General features: G+C 49.4%; 1 protein-coding gene across 1 annotated transcript in view; it reads right to left on the bottom strand.

Annotated features, from left to right (window-relative positions):
- GALNT15 (polypeptide N-acetylgalactosaminyltransferase 15) overlaps positions 1 to 17,757 on the bottom strand; it is a 44,011-nt gene that overhangs the window by 14,842 nt on the left and 11,412 nt on the right. Inside the window, exons 2-4 of the mRNA XM_069582417.1 lie at positions 7,835 to 8,004; positions 5,839 to 6,043; positions 1,536 to 1,703 (exon numbers count right to left, since the gene is read on the bottom strand). Of these exons, the coding sequence (XP_069438518.1) occupies positions 1,536 to 1,703; positions 5,839 to 6,043; positions 7,835 to 8,004 (543 nt within the window). The remainder of the gene's footprint in view (positions 1 to 1,535; positions 1,704 to 5,838; positions 6,044 to 7,834; positions 8,005 to 17,757) is intronic.

Raw genomic sequence — 17,757 nt, 5'->3', positions numbered from 1 at the left:
CACCAACGTCCCCCTGGAAGCCCAGAGCCCAAAGTCCACCCAGAAGGACAGAAGGGTGGGCACACCTGGATGACAGATTCAGTGATGAGATGACTAAGCTATCACTGAACCTGTCTAATTTGTCCAGAAGTTTTCTGCTGTTAGGAAACAGGGATCGAGAAAAAAATTACCTAAGTTCAGTTAGTAGAAAATAAAAAAATATTTCCTGCATATCCAAGTTTGGTGGCTTAGGTCAGCTGTTAGAGTCATACGCTCTCGGGTAGGCACTTGGAAGCCCTGTTTGTGACTAACGCCTCATTTTGTGTCCATAGACAAGGCACGCAGAAACAGCTTGGGTGACTGCTTGGTGCTGGGCAGGCCAACGGCGGCAGAATCTTTGTCCGTTGGGCTCTTTCTACAATGTGACGTCGACCCCACTGTGACTGAGGACCACGTCTCCCTCCTGGGAACCTAGGTGGCCTGTGGCTGTGGAGGAAGTGACCCCGGGTGACCTCTGAGACTTGCTTATAAAAGGGGGTACATACTCTGAAACATCACGATAAGTGGGAGAAGCCAGACACAGAAGGTCACCTACTGTGTGAGTCCCTTGGTATTAAATATCCAGAACCGATAAATCTATGGAGACGGAAGTGGATTGGGGATTGCTAGCGGCTGAAGAAAGAGGACAATGGGAGACACCGAGTAAGGGACTTGCCTTTAGAAAAAGGGAAATGTTTGGGACTGTAAAGAGGCAATGGTTGCTCAGCATCACGAATATACTGAATTGTTCACTTAGAAACGGTTCATTTTACATTATATGAATTTCGCCTCAATACGTTATTTTTTTAATTGGGTAGGAGATGACAGCTTGCTTTGCCTGGCTCTTCTGGGACCTTTGCTGTCTGAACCCAGTGCCAGGGTATAGGAATCTCAGGGACCCGCCTGCAGGGATCTCATGCAGAGAACAGGGAAGAAGCTCCCACTGGGTCCCAGAGAAGGCCACCATTGGACTCTGGGGAGTCCTGCCCTGAGCTGTTGAGTCATTTCCAGCCAGTCTAGTCTGATCCTGCTGAGGCCCCAGACACCAGGGAGCAAACAGCCAACACCAGAGCTCCCTTCAGAATTCACAACCCAGAGTCCAGGCTCTTAATAAAAGCTCTTCCACACCCTTAAGTCTGGACGGTTTGTTATGCAGCAGAAGCTCTCTAGAACATCGACCAGATGTTAAAGATAACGTATCCTATGATAAACATAGGATATTTGTCTGAAAGTCAAACACGTGAGAAGCAAACCACAAAGCTGGACATATTTTGAGACTTCCGGTGTTTTAGCATTTACCCAGCTGAATTCTTCCCTTTTACCAAGAAAGTATCTGAGGCCTGAGCAGCTCCAGAGTTTCCTGGTGAGATGGAGCTGGACTGAGACCCCAGATAAGGTGCTTTTGCTTTCTACTTTCAGGGTCTGGAAACTTCGCCAGACTCCACTCGTAAAGCAATGTGAGGATAATAACAGCCATCCCTAGGCAGCGGCGAAGCCGGCTGGGGAAGGAGCCTCACCTGAAGGGACTGACAGGGGAGGCGAGGGCCCGCCTCTCGCGCTCCGGCAAAGGCTCCCAGCGGAAATCCAGCTTCCAGTCCAACACTCCCCGCTGCTGGTCCTCGGAGGGGTAATACTGCAAAGTCTTCCAGTCAATCACGTCTAGGACTGGAGACACCACCCTGCTCCTGGAAGGAACCGTGAGATCAGAGAAGGGATACACACCCTCCATTTGCTGGGGGGTGCAGAAACATAATTTAGACGCCAGCTCCCAATACGGCAACCACCAGTCACGCAGCTACTAGGCTCCTAAAAATATCAGGTGTCTGAACTGAGATGTGGTGTAACTGTAAAACATGCATGGCCTTGAGAAGACTCCGTATGAAAAATGGTGTGCCCATCTCAGTAATCATCGTATTGATCGCATGTGGAAATGATAATATTTTGGACATGTTGGATTTACTAAAATATTTTGTTGAAATTAACATCATCTGTCTCTTTATCTTGACGCGGGACTACTAGAAATGTTTGTTATACCTGTGGTTCCAGTTCTATTTCTACTGAACAGCACTGTTCTAGAAAATACATTTTTCCACAGGGAGTTGGGGGCCCATTTCATTAAAGAATATTCCTGCCCCCTTCTTTAAAAATCTCTCTGTCCATAAAAATAAACACACACACACACACACACACACACACACACACACACACCCTCTCTGGACAAACCTGAGAGACAGAGGAACGGTGACCTAGGCTCAGCTCTGCCGCTAGTGCGCTGTGTGGCCTTGAGGCAGCTGTTGTGCCTCTCTGGGCCTTAGCTTCCTCATTTGTAAAATGGGAGGCGGAACTACTTCCCAGAAAGGCCTTTCTTTCTCAGCTGTAATGCTCTAGGACTATGGCTCTTGACTTCTTTGGAGGCCTTTGATTCCTTTGAGAATCACAGGAAAACAATGGATCCCTCCTCAGAAAAATGATCGCATGCACATATACAAAATATTGTGTTTAACTGCAGAGGGCTCACGGCCCCTGCTCTAGGGTCTAGTTCTGGCTCCTACCTGGGTCACGAAACTGGGCTGTCTTGAGAAACCAGGATTGTCAAGCCCCAGAAGTTTCCTTGATGTTAAAGCGTGTGTGTGTGTGTGTGTGTGTGTGTGTGTGCGTGTGTGCAGGAGCGCACTTGCGTGTGTATGGGTACATGGTGTCTCTCAGCGAAGTCCTCAACTAGATTCCCTTGTCCATTTCCTGTAGCTGTTGGCGTTGTATTTCATCCCCGATTTTTTGCTTGGCTCGGGACTACATGACCTCAGAGAGGGCGCTATGGGAAATTGGTGCAGATTTCGGTACAGGTTGGAAACCCTGCCTTTTCACGCATCACTCAGGTGTACCAGCAGCTGCCCTCCACCTAGTCATATCTCAGTCACATTTTTTTTTTCCCTTTCATGGCCTTTCATGGCAGTTTCTTCTAAAAGCTGTACCTTGGAATGAGTTAGGCATGAACTCAGGGGTTACCCAGTTAGACTGGTAAGAAAAGTCTTAGACTGGCTGGCAGCTACCAGTCTAAGAAAAGGAATATTTCTGGGAAAGAGATGCCAGCCATGCTGTTTACACTCCCATCGCTTTCCATCCACTTCGGAGACGGCCAGGGCTGGCACGAGCCCAGCCCATACGGAGAGGACCAGAGTGGTCCTGGCGTTCAAGGATCTGCTTTAATCTGTGGCCTCCAGTGACTGGCCTTGGCATGAAGGGTCACGGGGTTTATATTTACAGCAAGGATCCTGATACATTTTCCCTGCCCTCTGGAAGGTGATGGTGACTTGAGACCTCTGGCCTCTGCCACTTTGGAGCACTGTGCATTGACCGAAGAAGCTGAGAAGTACGGGCAAGGATTTCAGGGGGACGCGCTCCCAGGTCTGCTTACTGTTGAAAGAGCTGTGCAGAGCGGATGGATTTGGCAAGTGGCAGAGCATTTTGTGGAATTTCAGAGTCAAGAGCCAGGGAAGCCATGTGGCTGAGTTCTGAAGAGCCCCATCGAGTCTGTGCCGTCTTGGTAATTGTAACAGGACAAGAGAGGAAACTGCGTTCAAGTGTCTACACAATGTCTGTCCCAGAGCTCTCAGCTGTGTCCTTCTTGATAAAAGTTGTATCTCCCTTTTCATCAGAGAATGATCACCCTAAAGTTTCTCTTTTTGCTCTACCTTGCTGGAGGCTCAGGGTCATATGTAAATCTCATTTCTAATAACTGTATTACCCCCAGTTTCCAACACCATCTTTTCCTTCTTCTATTTTAGCCAGTTACATAAATGATTCATCATAAGCCTCTTTGAATACATTTTGGGTAAAGATGAAGATTAAAATGTCAATGAGTGAAATGAAAGATGTTTCCTTGTTTTGTTTTTTATTCCCATGGACCAGAGCAGCTGCTTGGTCAGGGCTGAATTAGGAAGAAATTGGAGTTGAGAGACTTGAAAAGGAGTGATTTAAAAAAAAAAAACAGTCTTACATTTAGCTTTGTGTTTCAAACCTACAGATGTATCTGGAGTTCTTAGAATTCACTTAGGGCGAAATAGCAAAGCTTCCCTGTCTGACTTGGAAGGAGCGAGGAAAGGACTCACTCCATCATCCTGTCACTTGTGAACTGAGTTTTAACTCACAGGCAGACTTGAGGTCAATCCTCTCCTAAGCCTTTCTAAGCTCTAGGTGGTCAAACATTTAGGTTTCAATGGAGCCATCAACAAACACCAGCTAACTGAAATATGTGAGGTCAACCAAAGCACCACTGTCCAGGGAGCCAAAAGGTAGCTACAGCTGCAAACTCATCCACCACGCTTTCACCCCAAGGAGGAACGACCCTAGTCTACCTCGCCACTCTTTGCTTTTCCCCTGGGCCTGAATGGTCCTCTTGCTCTGTGATGTAGAAAGTCATTCTGGAAGTTCATGCAAATTCTCAGTGTTTGTGGGAAGTGTCTTATACTAAGAAGCAAGAAGCTCTGCAGTCTCTCTTCCCAGAGCTTTGCTGCTCAGGTGTGACCCCAAGACTGACGCTAGCCCTCCCGGGACTCTGTCTGCCGAGGGAGACAGAGCAGGACGGGGCTGAGAGCTTTCCTGGGCCACAGACCAGAGGAAGGCAGCTCGCTCTGCAGAGCTGGAGGCATCTTAATCCCTTGTTGCTCCTCAACACACACACACACACACACACACACACACACACATACACACACACAAATGTGGGATTCTCCAGACTGCCTTCCATCACTAAGCCCTCAAATATGGAGCAGTCTCAACCTCAGCTGAGAACTAGGTGACCTTGAGAGTTAGGTGACCTTGAGAGGTAGGTGACCTTAGGAACTAGGTGACCTTGAGAACTGGATGACCTTGAGAACTAGGTGACCTTGGAAGCTAGGTGACCCTGGGAACTAGACGACCTTGAGAACTAGGTGACCTTGACCTTGAGAATCAGGTGACCTTGGGAACTAGGTGACCTTGAGAACTAGACGACCTTGAGAACTAGATGACCCTGGGAACTAGACGACCTTGAGAACTAGGTGACCTTGACCTTGGGAACTAGGTGACCATGACCTTGGGAACTAGGCGACCTTGATAACTAGGTGACCTTGGGAACTAGGCATTCCTCTTGGATGCTTTTGATTTGTTAATGTGGGTTCATCAATTGTTAACCATTTTACCACTCTGATGGAAGATGCTGAAATGGGGAAGGCTATGCACATGTGGAGGGAGACGATACATGAGAAATCTCTGTAACTTCCTCTCAACTGGGGGCTTCCCTCGCAGCTCAGTTGGTAAAGACTCAGCCTGCAGTGCAGGAGACCCAGGCTCGATTTCTGGGTCGGGAAGTTCCCCTGGAGCAGGGAAGGGCAACCCACTCCAGCATTCTGGCCTCTCAATTTTGCTGTATACCAAAAATTGTTGTAATAATAAAGTCTATTTAAAAAAAAATAGAATGAAGACATCCCAGACCCTGCACTTTGACCAGGAGCTCTTTGTGAACTATAAAGTGATATACACATATTTTTAAAGAACTAGGTATCCCTAAGGCAGGAGCCTGGATCAGTCTTCTTCCATGGGAAACAGCATGGTCAGCATCCTGAGCCAGGAACACCCCTAAGAGGGGGGTCTGCCCCTTTGCCCTTGGAAATCTCCCCTTTTCTCTGGCCATGACCCTTCCTCCCTGGCTTGGGCACTGGAGCTGCAGTCGGCTCAGGCAGTGGTGGCCGGGGAGGTGGGGTGTGTTCTGTGAGTAGCTGAGGCCGTAGACCATCTCTCCCTCTCCTGCCTCCTGCTTTACAGCCTCCGGGGGTGAGTTACCTGTCACCAGCTATTCTGGCCAGGAGGGGCTCCAGCCAGCCCGGCTGGCACTCGCAGTGGGCATCCATGAAGACCAGCACGTCCCCGGTGGCCCTGGCGGCCCCCAGCATCCGGGCCCCACTGGCGCCCAGCCTCCTGGTGCTCCTGAGCAACTTCACACCCTCCAGCCGGGCCACGTGCTCGCTGAGAGCCATCTTGAGTTGTCCTGGAATCAACAGGGGGTGGTCAGTGAGGTCACAGGATGCCACAGCCCTCGAGGGTGCGATGGCCATCACTAGGGTCATTGCTAACAGGGCCCTCTTGGGAGCGGCGGCGAGCATTGCCTACATTATGGGGTGGCTGTTGCTAAGATGCGAGATGCCTAGTTCCTTTGGGTGGATTGGGGTTCCCTCTGGTAAAAACCGGGAGACATGGCGTCTTGAAGTTAGGAGAGAAGAGGACGTGTTCACATTCTCCACAGGCAGCAGCGAGGCTGGAGCAGACGTTGCTGGCGCCCTGCTCCGCTGGGACCCTCTTGCTGGTTTGGTTTGCAGGTGCCCAGCTGCCAGGAGTTGGCCACCAACTGAAGTCCCCATCCTTCCCTGCAGATGTGCCCCAGGGGACCAGAACCCAGGGGACCAGAGCCGCCTCTCCTGCAAATAGCAGGGGGTTGGGCAGAATGTCACCCCTCACCGCAGGTGGGTGATGGGTGGATTGGCAATGACTGACCGCTGCCTGAAAATATCAAGCCCACTGTTTGCCTCAAGGCAAGACAGATGCTAAGGTGCACCTGGGAACGGGCCGTGGCTGACCTTCACCTGACACTGCACCTTAGCTCAACTTTTTCTGCCTCCTCCAGGCTTCCCCGCTCCCCTAGAGTGTTCCCCTGAGAGCACCGCCCTGCCCCCAATAACATACACATGAGTCTCCATCTCAGGCTCTGCTTCTAGGGTGCCTGATTAAGACACAGGGGTCAAGGCAGTCAAAGACAGAGGGTCCATTATAGGTGGCCCCCAGGAGGGTGGCACCGGCCAGAGAGGTCTTACCACAGTGGTAGGGGAGTGAGCAATGGAGAGAAAATGGGAGGCTAGAGACTGAGATCAAAAGTCTACACGCTCTTCAGGAATGACAGTCCTACGGAGGATACAGGTTGAGAGAGGCTTTTTAGGCTTTGCATTCAAGATCAGGTTCGGTTCCTAGGTGGGGAGGATCCTCTGGAGAAGGGATAGGCTACCCACTCCAGGATTCTTGGGCTTCCCTGGCGGCTCAGCTGATAAAGAATCCGCCTGCAATTCGGAAGACCTGGGTTCCATCCCTGGGTTGGGAAGATCCCCTGGAGGAGGACATGGCAACCCACTCTAGTATTCTTGCCTGGAGAATCCCATGGACGGAGGAGCCTGGTGGGCTACAGTCCACGGGGTTGCAAACAGCGGGATGTGACTGAGTGACTAAGCACAGCACAGTATATTCAAGATCAGAAAAACTGTGCAAATGGACAGGTGTGAGTGCGCCCAGATGAGCAAACTAGCAGAGATGGAGAGCCCAGCGGACAGTCACCCTTCAGAGTCGGGGTGCGGGCGTTGGTTCCAGGAGTCCCCCCACCCACCGCAGACACTGAATCTGCAGATGCTCCAGTGCTCAAGTGCCTTACGGAAAAGGTCAGTACAAGGGACCTCCCTGGCGGTCCAGTGGTTAGGACCCCACACTTCCAATATAGGGACGCAGTACTAAGATCCCGCACGCCGTGCAGTGCGGTCAAAAAAGCCAACAACGAGAGGGCAGCGCAGTCACCCTCCAGCTGCTGGTTCCGCACCTGCAGCCAGCGTCACACCCTGTGGGTGTCACAGGGGGCAGAGCCTCTGGGGCTTTTCCCAGATGAGTCTCCTGCACCCGAATCCCCGTCTGCGGGACCGCTTCGGGGACTCCCGCCTACACAGGCTCCAAACCCCAGTCTGTGCACGGGGCCCCCCCAGGGTCCACGCCCTCCCGAGAGGGCCTTCAGGAAGCCCGCAGCCACCTTGCTGGCTGAGGTCGTCCACCAGGACGATCTCCTTCAGGAAGGCCCTGGGCGCCGTATCCAGGATGCTGTGCACGGTCCTCAGGAGGGTGGCCCAGGCCTCGTCGTGGAAGCAGAGGACGACGCTGGCGGTGGGCAGGCTGTCCGCGAGCGGTGGCTGCTGCAGGCACCTGCGGGGAGGAGAGGCGGGGCGTGAGGGGAAGGGAAGCCCCAGCCGGGCGGCTCTAGCCAGTGGCTCTCCTCCCAACTCGACGGCTCTCTCCCTGGGTTGTCTCAGAATCTCCACTAAAGAGAACCCATGACGCCCTCACGGACGTGTTGTCCCCTGTCTCCCAGGCCTCGGACTCCGAGAACCGCTTTGCAGTGTTTATCCTTCCCTAGCAGCCGAGAGGTGTCACCACCATCCTCAGCAGATGACTGGCCTGGTCTGTGAAATGGGAATGAATGACAAGATCACCCACCTCTGAGAGCTGGGGTGAGGCCTTAACAGGACGAGATACACAGAAGTGTCCTGTCAACAGGAAAGATCATCTGTTTAAGAGCAGGGACGCTGATTCTTTACTTTTGTATTCTTACAGTCTAGCGTAGCGTCTGACACACTCTACACGGTGACTCTTACTTCACTCCACGTGTGTCCCTTGCCCTGAAGTGGGTCTCCTGCAGGCAGTGTTATCATGGGCTCTTGTTTTGGTTTTTTAACCGACTCTGCCACTCTATATCTTTCAGGTGCAGCACACTTAGAGGCACAGTTAGCCCACTGACTTTTAAAGTAATTATTGTATTTATTGTCGTTTTAAACTTGGTTTCCCATTGATTTTGCATCTCTTCCTTGTCCTTTTCCATTCTGCGGCTGGCTGATTCTCTTTTGTATTAAGCTTATGATCTTTGCTTCTTGGTTTTTGCGAATCTGCTGTATGTTTCAGATTTGTGATCACTCTGTTTTTCAAATGCATTAATCCCTTCCTACATCTTCTTCTGTTAGACTGGTAGTCACACAGGTTCAAACACATTCTAGAAAAAAGAACTGTATGTTCTCAGTCATCCCCCACATTTTACGATTTTGATGATTTTATGCTTTTACATCTTCAGGTTCATCTTTTTGCTGTTCATTGTGGTTGTCATCACTTTCACAGAAAAATTCTTTTTTTTTTTTTTTTAAATCTGGGTACTGGTTTATTTACATGATTTACCTTCCAACTGTAATTTTCTCTTTCCTAAAGATTCTTACTTATTTTCTATTTAGAGAAGACCTTGCAATATTTCCTTTAGGGTAGGTTTACTACTGCTCTGTTCTTTTCGTCCTTGCTTGTCTGAGGCATTCTTTCTTCTCCCTCTGTTCCAAATGATAATCCTTGCTGGGTAGAGCATCCTAATTGCAACTTTTTCCCTTTCAGGACTTTGTATATATCTTGCCACTCCCCTGTGGCCTGCGACTTTTCTGTAGAGAAATCAGCTGATGGCCTTATGGGGTCCCCTTGTCATCCTCTTTAACTTTTGCCATTTTAATTCTCATCTGTCTTGGTGTAGATCTGTGTCTGTCTGATGACACACAGGTGCTGACTTTACAAAGCCAGGGGCAGGGGTGTAAATCCATGGTTCACACAACCGCAGGGAGAAAAGCTTCAGCCCTGTTTCCCAGGCAGTGTGGCCCCTGGGGCTCAGCTGTGGTTTCATCCACCCTCCTGTGTGTGGGCAGCCTGTGCCATCTGCTACTGAGCCCCTGAGCTCTGGCTGGGGGCACTCTCTAGGAGCCCGCGGAGGTAGGGGTCAGGCACTCTCTAGGAGCCCACAGAGGTAGGGGTCAGTGCACGGACACAGCAGCTGCTATAGTGGCCCTGCCCTTGGTGCGTTACTTAGCAATGTGCGTTGCTACTGTGGAGGGCTGAGCTTCTTCCAAGAACACCCCTTGGTGAGCTGGGTCATGCTCCAGGCCCTTCAGGCTGCCTCCCAGCAGCCAACTCCAGTCCTCTCCCCAGGCCAGGCCTCTGAACTCCGAGTCTCAGCACCCAGCCCCAGTCCATAGCAGCAGACCTGTGTCTCAGGCTGGGTGCCCAGCCTGGTGGCTGGAACATCTGTGCAGGCCTCTCTGCTCTGTCTGCCGCGGGCTGGTGGCTGGGCTCGCCTCTGAGCCTCTGAAGCTCCGTTTCTGAGCTCCCCACTAGTGAAGGGGCTTCCCAGGGTTCAGGAACATTTCCTCTTTTCGGCTCCATCACAGAGACCCAGGAACTGTCCCACTTACCTGCCTTTCCCCTTTCATCCTGCCCAGTTGCATAGAAACCTTTCTTGTCCTTTCAGGAGTTTGAGGTCTTCTGTTACGGCCCGGGAGGTGCTCTGTGAGAACTGCCCCACCTGTAGATGCGTTTTTGGTGTATTTGTAGAAGGAAGTGAGTTCCACGCTCTTCTACTCTGCCATCTTGATCAGAGCTCCCTACATGCTAATTATTATTCTGATTAATATTGTAATTATTATTGAAGAAGGGGCAAGGATTGAACCTTTGGGAGCAGTAACAACATGCCAGATGCTATGTCAAGCCCTTTATGCACATTACTGCCTGTTGAGTGTGTGGCTTGAACCACCTCACCCCACTTTACAGATGAAGAAACTGAGGCTCAGAGGGAACAAGGCTCATCAAAGCCACATGATCAGTGATTGGCAGAGCTGGATATTATACCTTCACAGCAGTCACACCCTTTCCCTTTTGCTGGTTTGTGACTGGACCAATGGGTGTGTGTGTGTGTGATGGTGTGATCTCTGCTGGGAGACTAACAGGTTCCCACCTTCCTCTCCAGGTGAAGAGAATGCTCTGCTTTATGTTTGCTGAGCATGGGGTCTGTGAGGATTCTGAGTGAATCCACAGTGGAATGGACTCTAATAACAGCCTGACCCATAAAGCAGCATGCAGTTCACACCTGTAAACAAAGGCACTTTTAAAAAATGCACTGCTAGAGCACGCCTTTCCAGGTTGTAGCTGCTGAAACCACCCATCTGTCCTCAGAGAGGCATTTGCATTTGAACTGGGGTTGTCTCAAGGACCTCAGACTTCTAACATCTAGAGGCATCTGTGCTGGCCTGGGGATCAGCCTAGCTGCTCACCAGCTGGACACCCCTCTGCTGGATGTGTCCCAGCTGAAGCTGGAGCTCTCAATGCACCGGAAACTTACCTGTGACTCTCTGGGAAAGATGCTACATGGTTCTAGGTGAGTGCTTTCAAATAAAGGTAAAACAGAAACCTTAGATGATGAAGCAACAAAGCACACGAACGTCTCGTAAGCTGGCTGTGACAACTGTAATATTGTTTCTGTATTTATACACTATTTCTTTTCATAAAGTACTCAAAGTCACTCCAAACTGGGAAAAGAGTATGTCAAGGCTGTATATTGTCACCCTGCTTATTTAACTTATATGCAGAATACATCATGAGAAACGCTGGGCTGGAAGAAGCACAAGCTGGAATCAAGATTGCCTGGAGAAATATCAATAACCTCAGATATGCAGATGACACCACCCTTATAGCAGAAAACGAAGATGAACTAAAGAGCCTCTCGGTGAAAGTGAAAGAGGAGAGTGAAAAAGCTGGCTTAAAGCTCAACATTCAGAAAAGTAAGATCATGGCATCCGATCCCATCACTTCATGGGAAATAGATGGAGAAACAATGGAAACAGTGACAGACTTTATTTTGGGCTCCAAAATCACTGCAGATGGTGACTGTAGCCATGAAAGTAAAAGACATTTGTTCCTTGGAAGAAAAGTTATGACCAACCTAGATAGCATATTCAAAAGCAGAGACATTACTTTGCCAACAAAGGTCCGTCTAGTCAAAGCTATGGTTTTTCCAGTGGTCATGTATGGATGTGAGAGTTGGACTGTGAAGAAGGCTGAGCGCCAAAGAATTGATGCTTTTGAACTGTGGTGTTGGAGAAGACTCTTGAGGGTCCCTTGGACTGCAAGGAGGTCCAACCAGTCCATCCTAAAGGAAATCAGTCCTGAATATTCATTGGAAGGACTGATGCTGAAGTGGAAACTCCAATACTTTGGCCACCTGATGTGAAGAACTGACTCATTGGAAAAGACCCTGATGCTGGGAAAGATTGAAGGTGAGAGAAGGGGACGACAGAGGATGAGATGGTTCAATGGCATCACCGACTCAATGGACTTGAGTAAACTCCGGGAGTTGGTGATGGACAGGGAGGCCTGGCGTGGTTCAGCCTAAGGGGTTGCAAAGAGTCGAACATGACTGAGCGACTGAACTGAACTGAACTGATTCAAAGTCACTCCAAAGAAGTATGCACAACAAAATAATGATTTTTTTAAAAAAGCCTAAAAAGAATGCTGCCTTCTGGTCCTGTAAAAAAAGACTGTTGCAGCCATCAGACAGGGCCGCTCCTCCCCCGCCTCCACCTCTCTGTGTATCCCGAGGGGATTCAGGATAGAGGAGAACAGGCTACTGAAGGTGAGCATCTAAGAAGTGGTTCCAATGAGCCCAGATTCTCGCATCTTCCCACACAGAGCAAAGCACTAAGATCACTAATTCCAGATGTCTGTTTTTTTGTGATTAGCAGTAGTCTTTTGATGTTCGACTCCATTCGATGTTGACTCCATGGTTTATTTGCTTTTCTTTTTTTCCAGCAAAAGCTCCTATAAATCTGGCTCCTCTCTTACTTCTGGGGAGCAGTTCCTCAGCTGTCTGAGTTGATGTCTCTCCGGTTACAGTTCTCAGTAAGGTTCCCAAATAAAACACACCTCTCAACGCTTGGGTTGTGCCTTTTTCTTTAGTTGACAAGTGGAAAGTCAACATTTGGAAAAGGATGTACATGTGTAGGTCAAAAGAGCCTTGGTATTTCTAGAGAGAATTTAAAATTTGACTCTAAGCTTCCTGGAACCCAAAGTAAAATGGGATTGTTACCGTCAGAAAAGCTACATACCAGGTAGACTTTTTTTTTATACAATTGATAACTTTTCCATTTGAAATCATTTAAGACCCACAAGAAGTTGCAAAAGTAGTACAGAGAATTCCTATGTTATCTTCACCCAGCTCCACCCAGGGAGAGCATTGTACACCACCACCCACAACTATCAAAACCAGGAATCTGACATGGTTCAATGCTGTTAAGTCACATACAGACCTTATTTAGATTTCACCTGTTTCTAAATATAGCACTGATTTGTAAAAGAAATTCTGATGGACTGTAGGGCTTCTCTGCTGGCTCAGTGGTAAAGAATCTCCTGGCTCAGTCCAGGAGACACAGGTTCAATTCCTGATCCAGGAAGATCCCGCACGCTGTGGAGCAACTAACTGGGGTCTCCTGCATTGCAGGTGGGTTCTTTACCAACTGAGCCACAAGGGAAGCCCAGCTAAGCCCAAGGGCCACGACTATTGAGCTGTGCTCTAGAGCCCGGGACCCGCAGCAAGGGAAGACACTGCAAGAGAAACCCGCTCACTGCTCCTAGAGAGTGGTGCCCGCTCATGGCAACTAGAGACAAGCCTGCACTGCCGTGAAGACCCAGCACAGCGATAACCAAATACGTAGAATTTTAAAAGGAGAAATTCCTGTGGACTCTAGAAAGAAGGCCCTCTTAAAGAGATGACAGTATTCTTAGAAGCATCCCCGAGATGAACAAAATAGTGAACTATATATGATTGCAGCTTGATTTCAGGGCTATTCAAATAACACATTGGAAGTGGAACAATACCAGGATTGGCAAACCCAAGGGTCCCAGAAACGGGCTTCTGATGGCTACTGAAAAGAAGTCTTAGCTCAGTGAACTCAGTGGGTACAGAAAAACCCCACAACATTATTTGGGCAGTTGCTTGCATGATGGCTGTTTTCTGAGTCAGATAGGAGAGGAGTTGGGAACAAAGAGGATTGCATATGGGGTTCCCACAGGTGTAGATTCAGAGGGACTGAAGTCCATCACCTCAGAACACAGCCATACCATCCCAAGGGAGTGACCCCTTGCTCTATCCCCAGTCCATGGAATATGAGGATAGGAAACAATGCACGTGTGTGCGTGTGTGCGTGTGTGTGTGTGTGTGCTTGCCTGTGTGCACACATGTCCTTGTGGTGAAATCGAACAAGTGAAAGGTGCTCAGCTGTGTCCGACTTTTTGCAACCCCACGCACTATGCAGTCCATGGAGTTCTCCAGGCAAGAACACTGGAGTGGGTGGCCTTTCCCTTCTCCAGGGGATCTTCCCAAGCCAGGGATCAAACCCAGGTCTCCTGCATCGCGGGCAGATTCTCTACCAGCTGAGCCACAGCTTGGGCTACCCTTGTGGTTCAGCTGGTAAAGAATCCACCGGCAATGTGAGAGATCTGGGTTCAATCCCTGGGCTGGAAAGATCCTCTGGAGAGAGGGCTTCCCTGATAGCTCAGTTGGTAAAGAATCCACCTGCAATGCAGGAGACCTGGGTTTGATTCCTGGGTTGGAAAGATCCCCTGGAGAAGGGACAGGCTACCTGTTCCAGTATTCTGGCCTGGAGAATTCCAGGGACTGTATAGCCCATGGGGTCGCAAGGAGTCAGACACAACTGAGCGACTTTCACTCACTCACTTACTCAACTCATAGCTGATTCACTTTGTTGTGCGGCAGAAACCAACGCAACATTGTAAGGCAACTAGACTCCAATTTAAAAAAAGAAAAAGAATGGAGCTGTTAGGGGAAGCATACTGATTGAAACCGCCCACCCTGGCCAGGCACCATAGTAACTATTTGCATGAGCTGTTTTATGACAGGAGATCCTGGTAAGGAATACGGAACTAATCAGCCACCACCAACCGGAAGAGTTTGGGAAAGGTCGAAAGGAGACACCGCGTGTCCGTCCACTTCCCAGAATCCCTCTCGCTAGCATCCATCTTGGCTGAGCGATGCGTGCACCACCAGGAAAGACTCTGAATTAGAATGATTGGCCAAAGACCACCCAGAAACTAATCCCATCACCATAAAACCCGAGACTGCGAGCCACGCGGCAGAGCAGTTCTCCTGGGATCCCTCACCCTGCTGCTCTCCACCAGGGCGCCCTTTCCCAATAAAATCTCTTGCTTTGTCAGCACACATGTCTCCTCGGACAGTTCATTTCCGAGTGTTAGACAAGAGCCCAGTTTCGGGCCCTGGAAGGGGTCCCCCTTCCTGCAACGGTGCTGGCCCTGAGCGAGTGCTCTGCATTCACGGCCTTCTTCAGAAGATATCATTACTGCAGGATGGACCCCAAAGGCTCCTGCAAGCCTTGAAATGCTGTGCTCCTGACTCTTAGAACAGGGAGAAGGGATGAGGGCGAAACAGGGGAGCGGGGTTTTTGAAGAGAGTCTCATAGGCCTGTCCTCCTCTCCCTCCACGTCCTGTCCAGAGTTTTCTAGATTTTACAGGTAGAGAGGACTGTGTTCTGTCTTCCTGGTGAGAGAGAGGGGTGAAGAGATGACAGGGAAGGTGCGTGGCTGGGATGAACTCAACCGGCTTCGAGGACTTTGAAAAGCAAGCGAGCTTTGGCAACTCTTCAAGGCTAAGGGGGTGGGGGCTCCCTGAGCCGTGGAGGCGGGTGTCTGGCAGCAGCTCAGAGAGGACCCTCCACATGCTCCAGGGAAAGAGGCTCACACGTCCTCAGGACATAAGCAGGTGGCTCTGGAATACCTCTTCGGGCAACCACAGAGCTGCCGGGGCTGCGAGCTGAAAATAACCACGGTGGCAATGTGGTGCTCCCAGGAGGACCGGCGTGGGCTCCTGGGGGCAGGCCAACTCTCCCACCGAGGCTCTGAGAGCAGCACAAAATAGCAGAGACAGCTTCGGTCAGGCCTGTGTCTCAGGGCCTGCAAGACGCTCTTCAGAGGAGCCAGGATTGATTCTTTTGCTTCTAGGGGGTGGAGTGAACAAGAACAGGGGTCTATGGGCTGGGCAGGCTGTGCAGACCCCCGTGGAAGGAAGAGGTTCCGGATACATGCCTGGGCTGCTGGGGTCCAAGGTCATCACTCCAGCGACGGCCTCATCAGCCTCTGGGCAGCACCACGTCTCGTGGAGGGGGCCAGACGGGGCCATGTGGTGGCACAGGGGCAGAGGGGGGTGTGGGAGGGGATTCCCTGAGAGCTCCAACACCCTGACAGTTGAGGGAATCTTGGGAAGTTCAGTTCAGTTCAGACGCTCAGACCCCATGGAATACAGCATGCCAGGCTTCCCTGTCCATCAACTCCTGGAGCTCACTCAGACGCATATCCATCAAGTTGGTGATGCTTAGGAAGAGTGCATATCAGACTTTGACACTGAATTCAAATCCCAGAGCTGTCCTTCTGTGACTTGGACGAGAGATCTGTGCTTACTAATAGCCATCCTTTCTTTCAACAGTTTCCAAATCCACAGGCCCAGTCACTTCTGTAGTAACCAATGCTTGTTTTCCAGAATCTCCTTGATTCCAATAAGTCCTTTTCAAGCATGCAGTTTACTCTCAATTTTTTAATCTGCAAAATGGGTTTGTTGGAAGGAGCAAATAAGTGAATTCATATAAAGTGCTTAGACCAGTGCCCTACTCATAAGTAACCTTTCAGTACAGGCTGTTTATTATCAATTCCTGTAAACCTTCCAAGAGCCTGACTACCTCAGCTTCTTCATCCGTAAAATGAGGATAAGATGTACAGTGGCCGTTAAGGACTACGGGAAGATTAAAAACCTCATGTAAATGGAATCATATGATCTGCGGCCTTTCGTGCCTGGCTTCCTTCCCTTTGCACAGCGTTTTCAAGGTTCGCTGTGTTGAAGCGTGTATCCGTACTTCACTCCTCTCCACCGGCGAATGTTGTTCCGTTGTTTGAGCAGCCCTCACTGTATCCATTCATCAGTTGATGGACATTTGAGTGTTTCCATTTTTGGTTATTATGAGTGGTGCTGCTATGACCATTCATGTGTAATTTTCATGTGAACATGTGTTTCCAATTCTCTTGGGTATATACCTAGAACTGGCATTGTTGAGCTATGTGGTAAATGAATGTTTGATATTTTGAGGAACTGCCAAACTGTATTCCAACAGCTGCACCATTTTGTATTCCAGCAATTTTTGTCACAGCCTTGTCATCACTTGTTATTGTCTTTTGTTTTTAATTGTCATTTCAGTGGGGATGAAACAGTGCCTCACTGTGGTTCTAATTTGCATTTCTCCACTGACTAATGATTTGAGCATCAGCTCCTGTGATTTTTGGTAATTTCCTATGTATTATTTGGAGAAATGTCTATTCAAATCCTTTGCCTATTTTTAAGTAGGATATCTTTTTATTTTTATTGTAAGGGGTATTTATACATTCTGAGGCAAGTTCCTAATCAGATACATGATTTGCAAATACTTTCTACCATTTCTGGGCTGTCTTTTTACTTTCTTGAAATACATTTAAAAATTTTATGAAGGCCAATTTACTTATCTTTTAAGTCACTAAATTCTGAGGTGGTGTGTATGTATCTCTAGGTAAGACATAGGCAGTCCATTCTGAAGATGAGGAAACTAGAACCCAAAGGGCTTAAGTGACCTGCTTACATACAGTTGCGCAGCAAATGGGGCTTCCTCGGTGGCTCAGCAGTAAAGAAATTGCCTGCAGTGCAGGAGCTGCAGGAGACTCTGGTTTGATCCCTGCGTCAAGAAGGTCCCTCGAGGGAGGGCATGGCAACCCATTCCAGTACTCTTGCCTGGAGAATCGCATGGACAGAGGAGCCTGGTGGGCTACAGTCCCTGGGGTTGCAAAGCGTCAGGCACGACTGAAGTGCCTTAGCATGCCTGCACGCACAGCAAATAGCTGATGGTCAGTGTGACTCTCTACACCTTGCGCTCTTGACCAGTATACGTATACTGGCATCTTGGACTGAAGTGCTAACAGAACGTTGTGAATTCAGTTAGAAAGCTCGTGTTCGTTCCAGTGATTGTGATGGGAGGGGATTATTTGAAGAACATATAA

Source organism: Ovis canadensis, chromosome 1 (assembly GCF_042477335.2).
Source record: "Ovis canadensis isolate MfBH-ARS-UI-01 breed Bighorn chromosome 1, ARS-UI_OviCan_v2, whole genome shotgun sequence".
NCBI classification, from domain to species: Eukaryota; Metazoa; Chordata; class Mammalia; order Artiodactyla; family Bovidae; genus Ovis; species Ovis canadensis.
The sequence above is the reverse complement of the archived record's forward strand: the minus strand, read 5'-3'. Positions and strand labels throughout refer to the sequence as shown.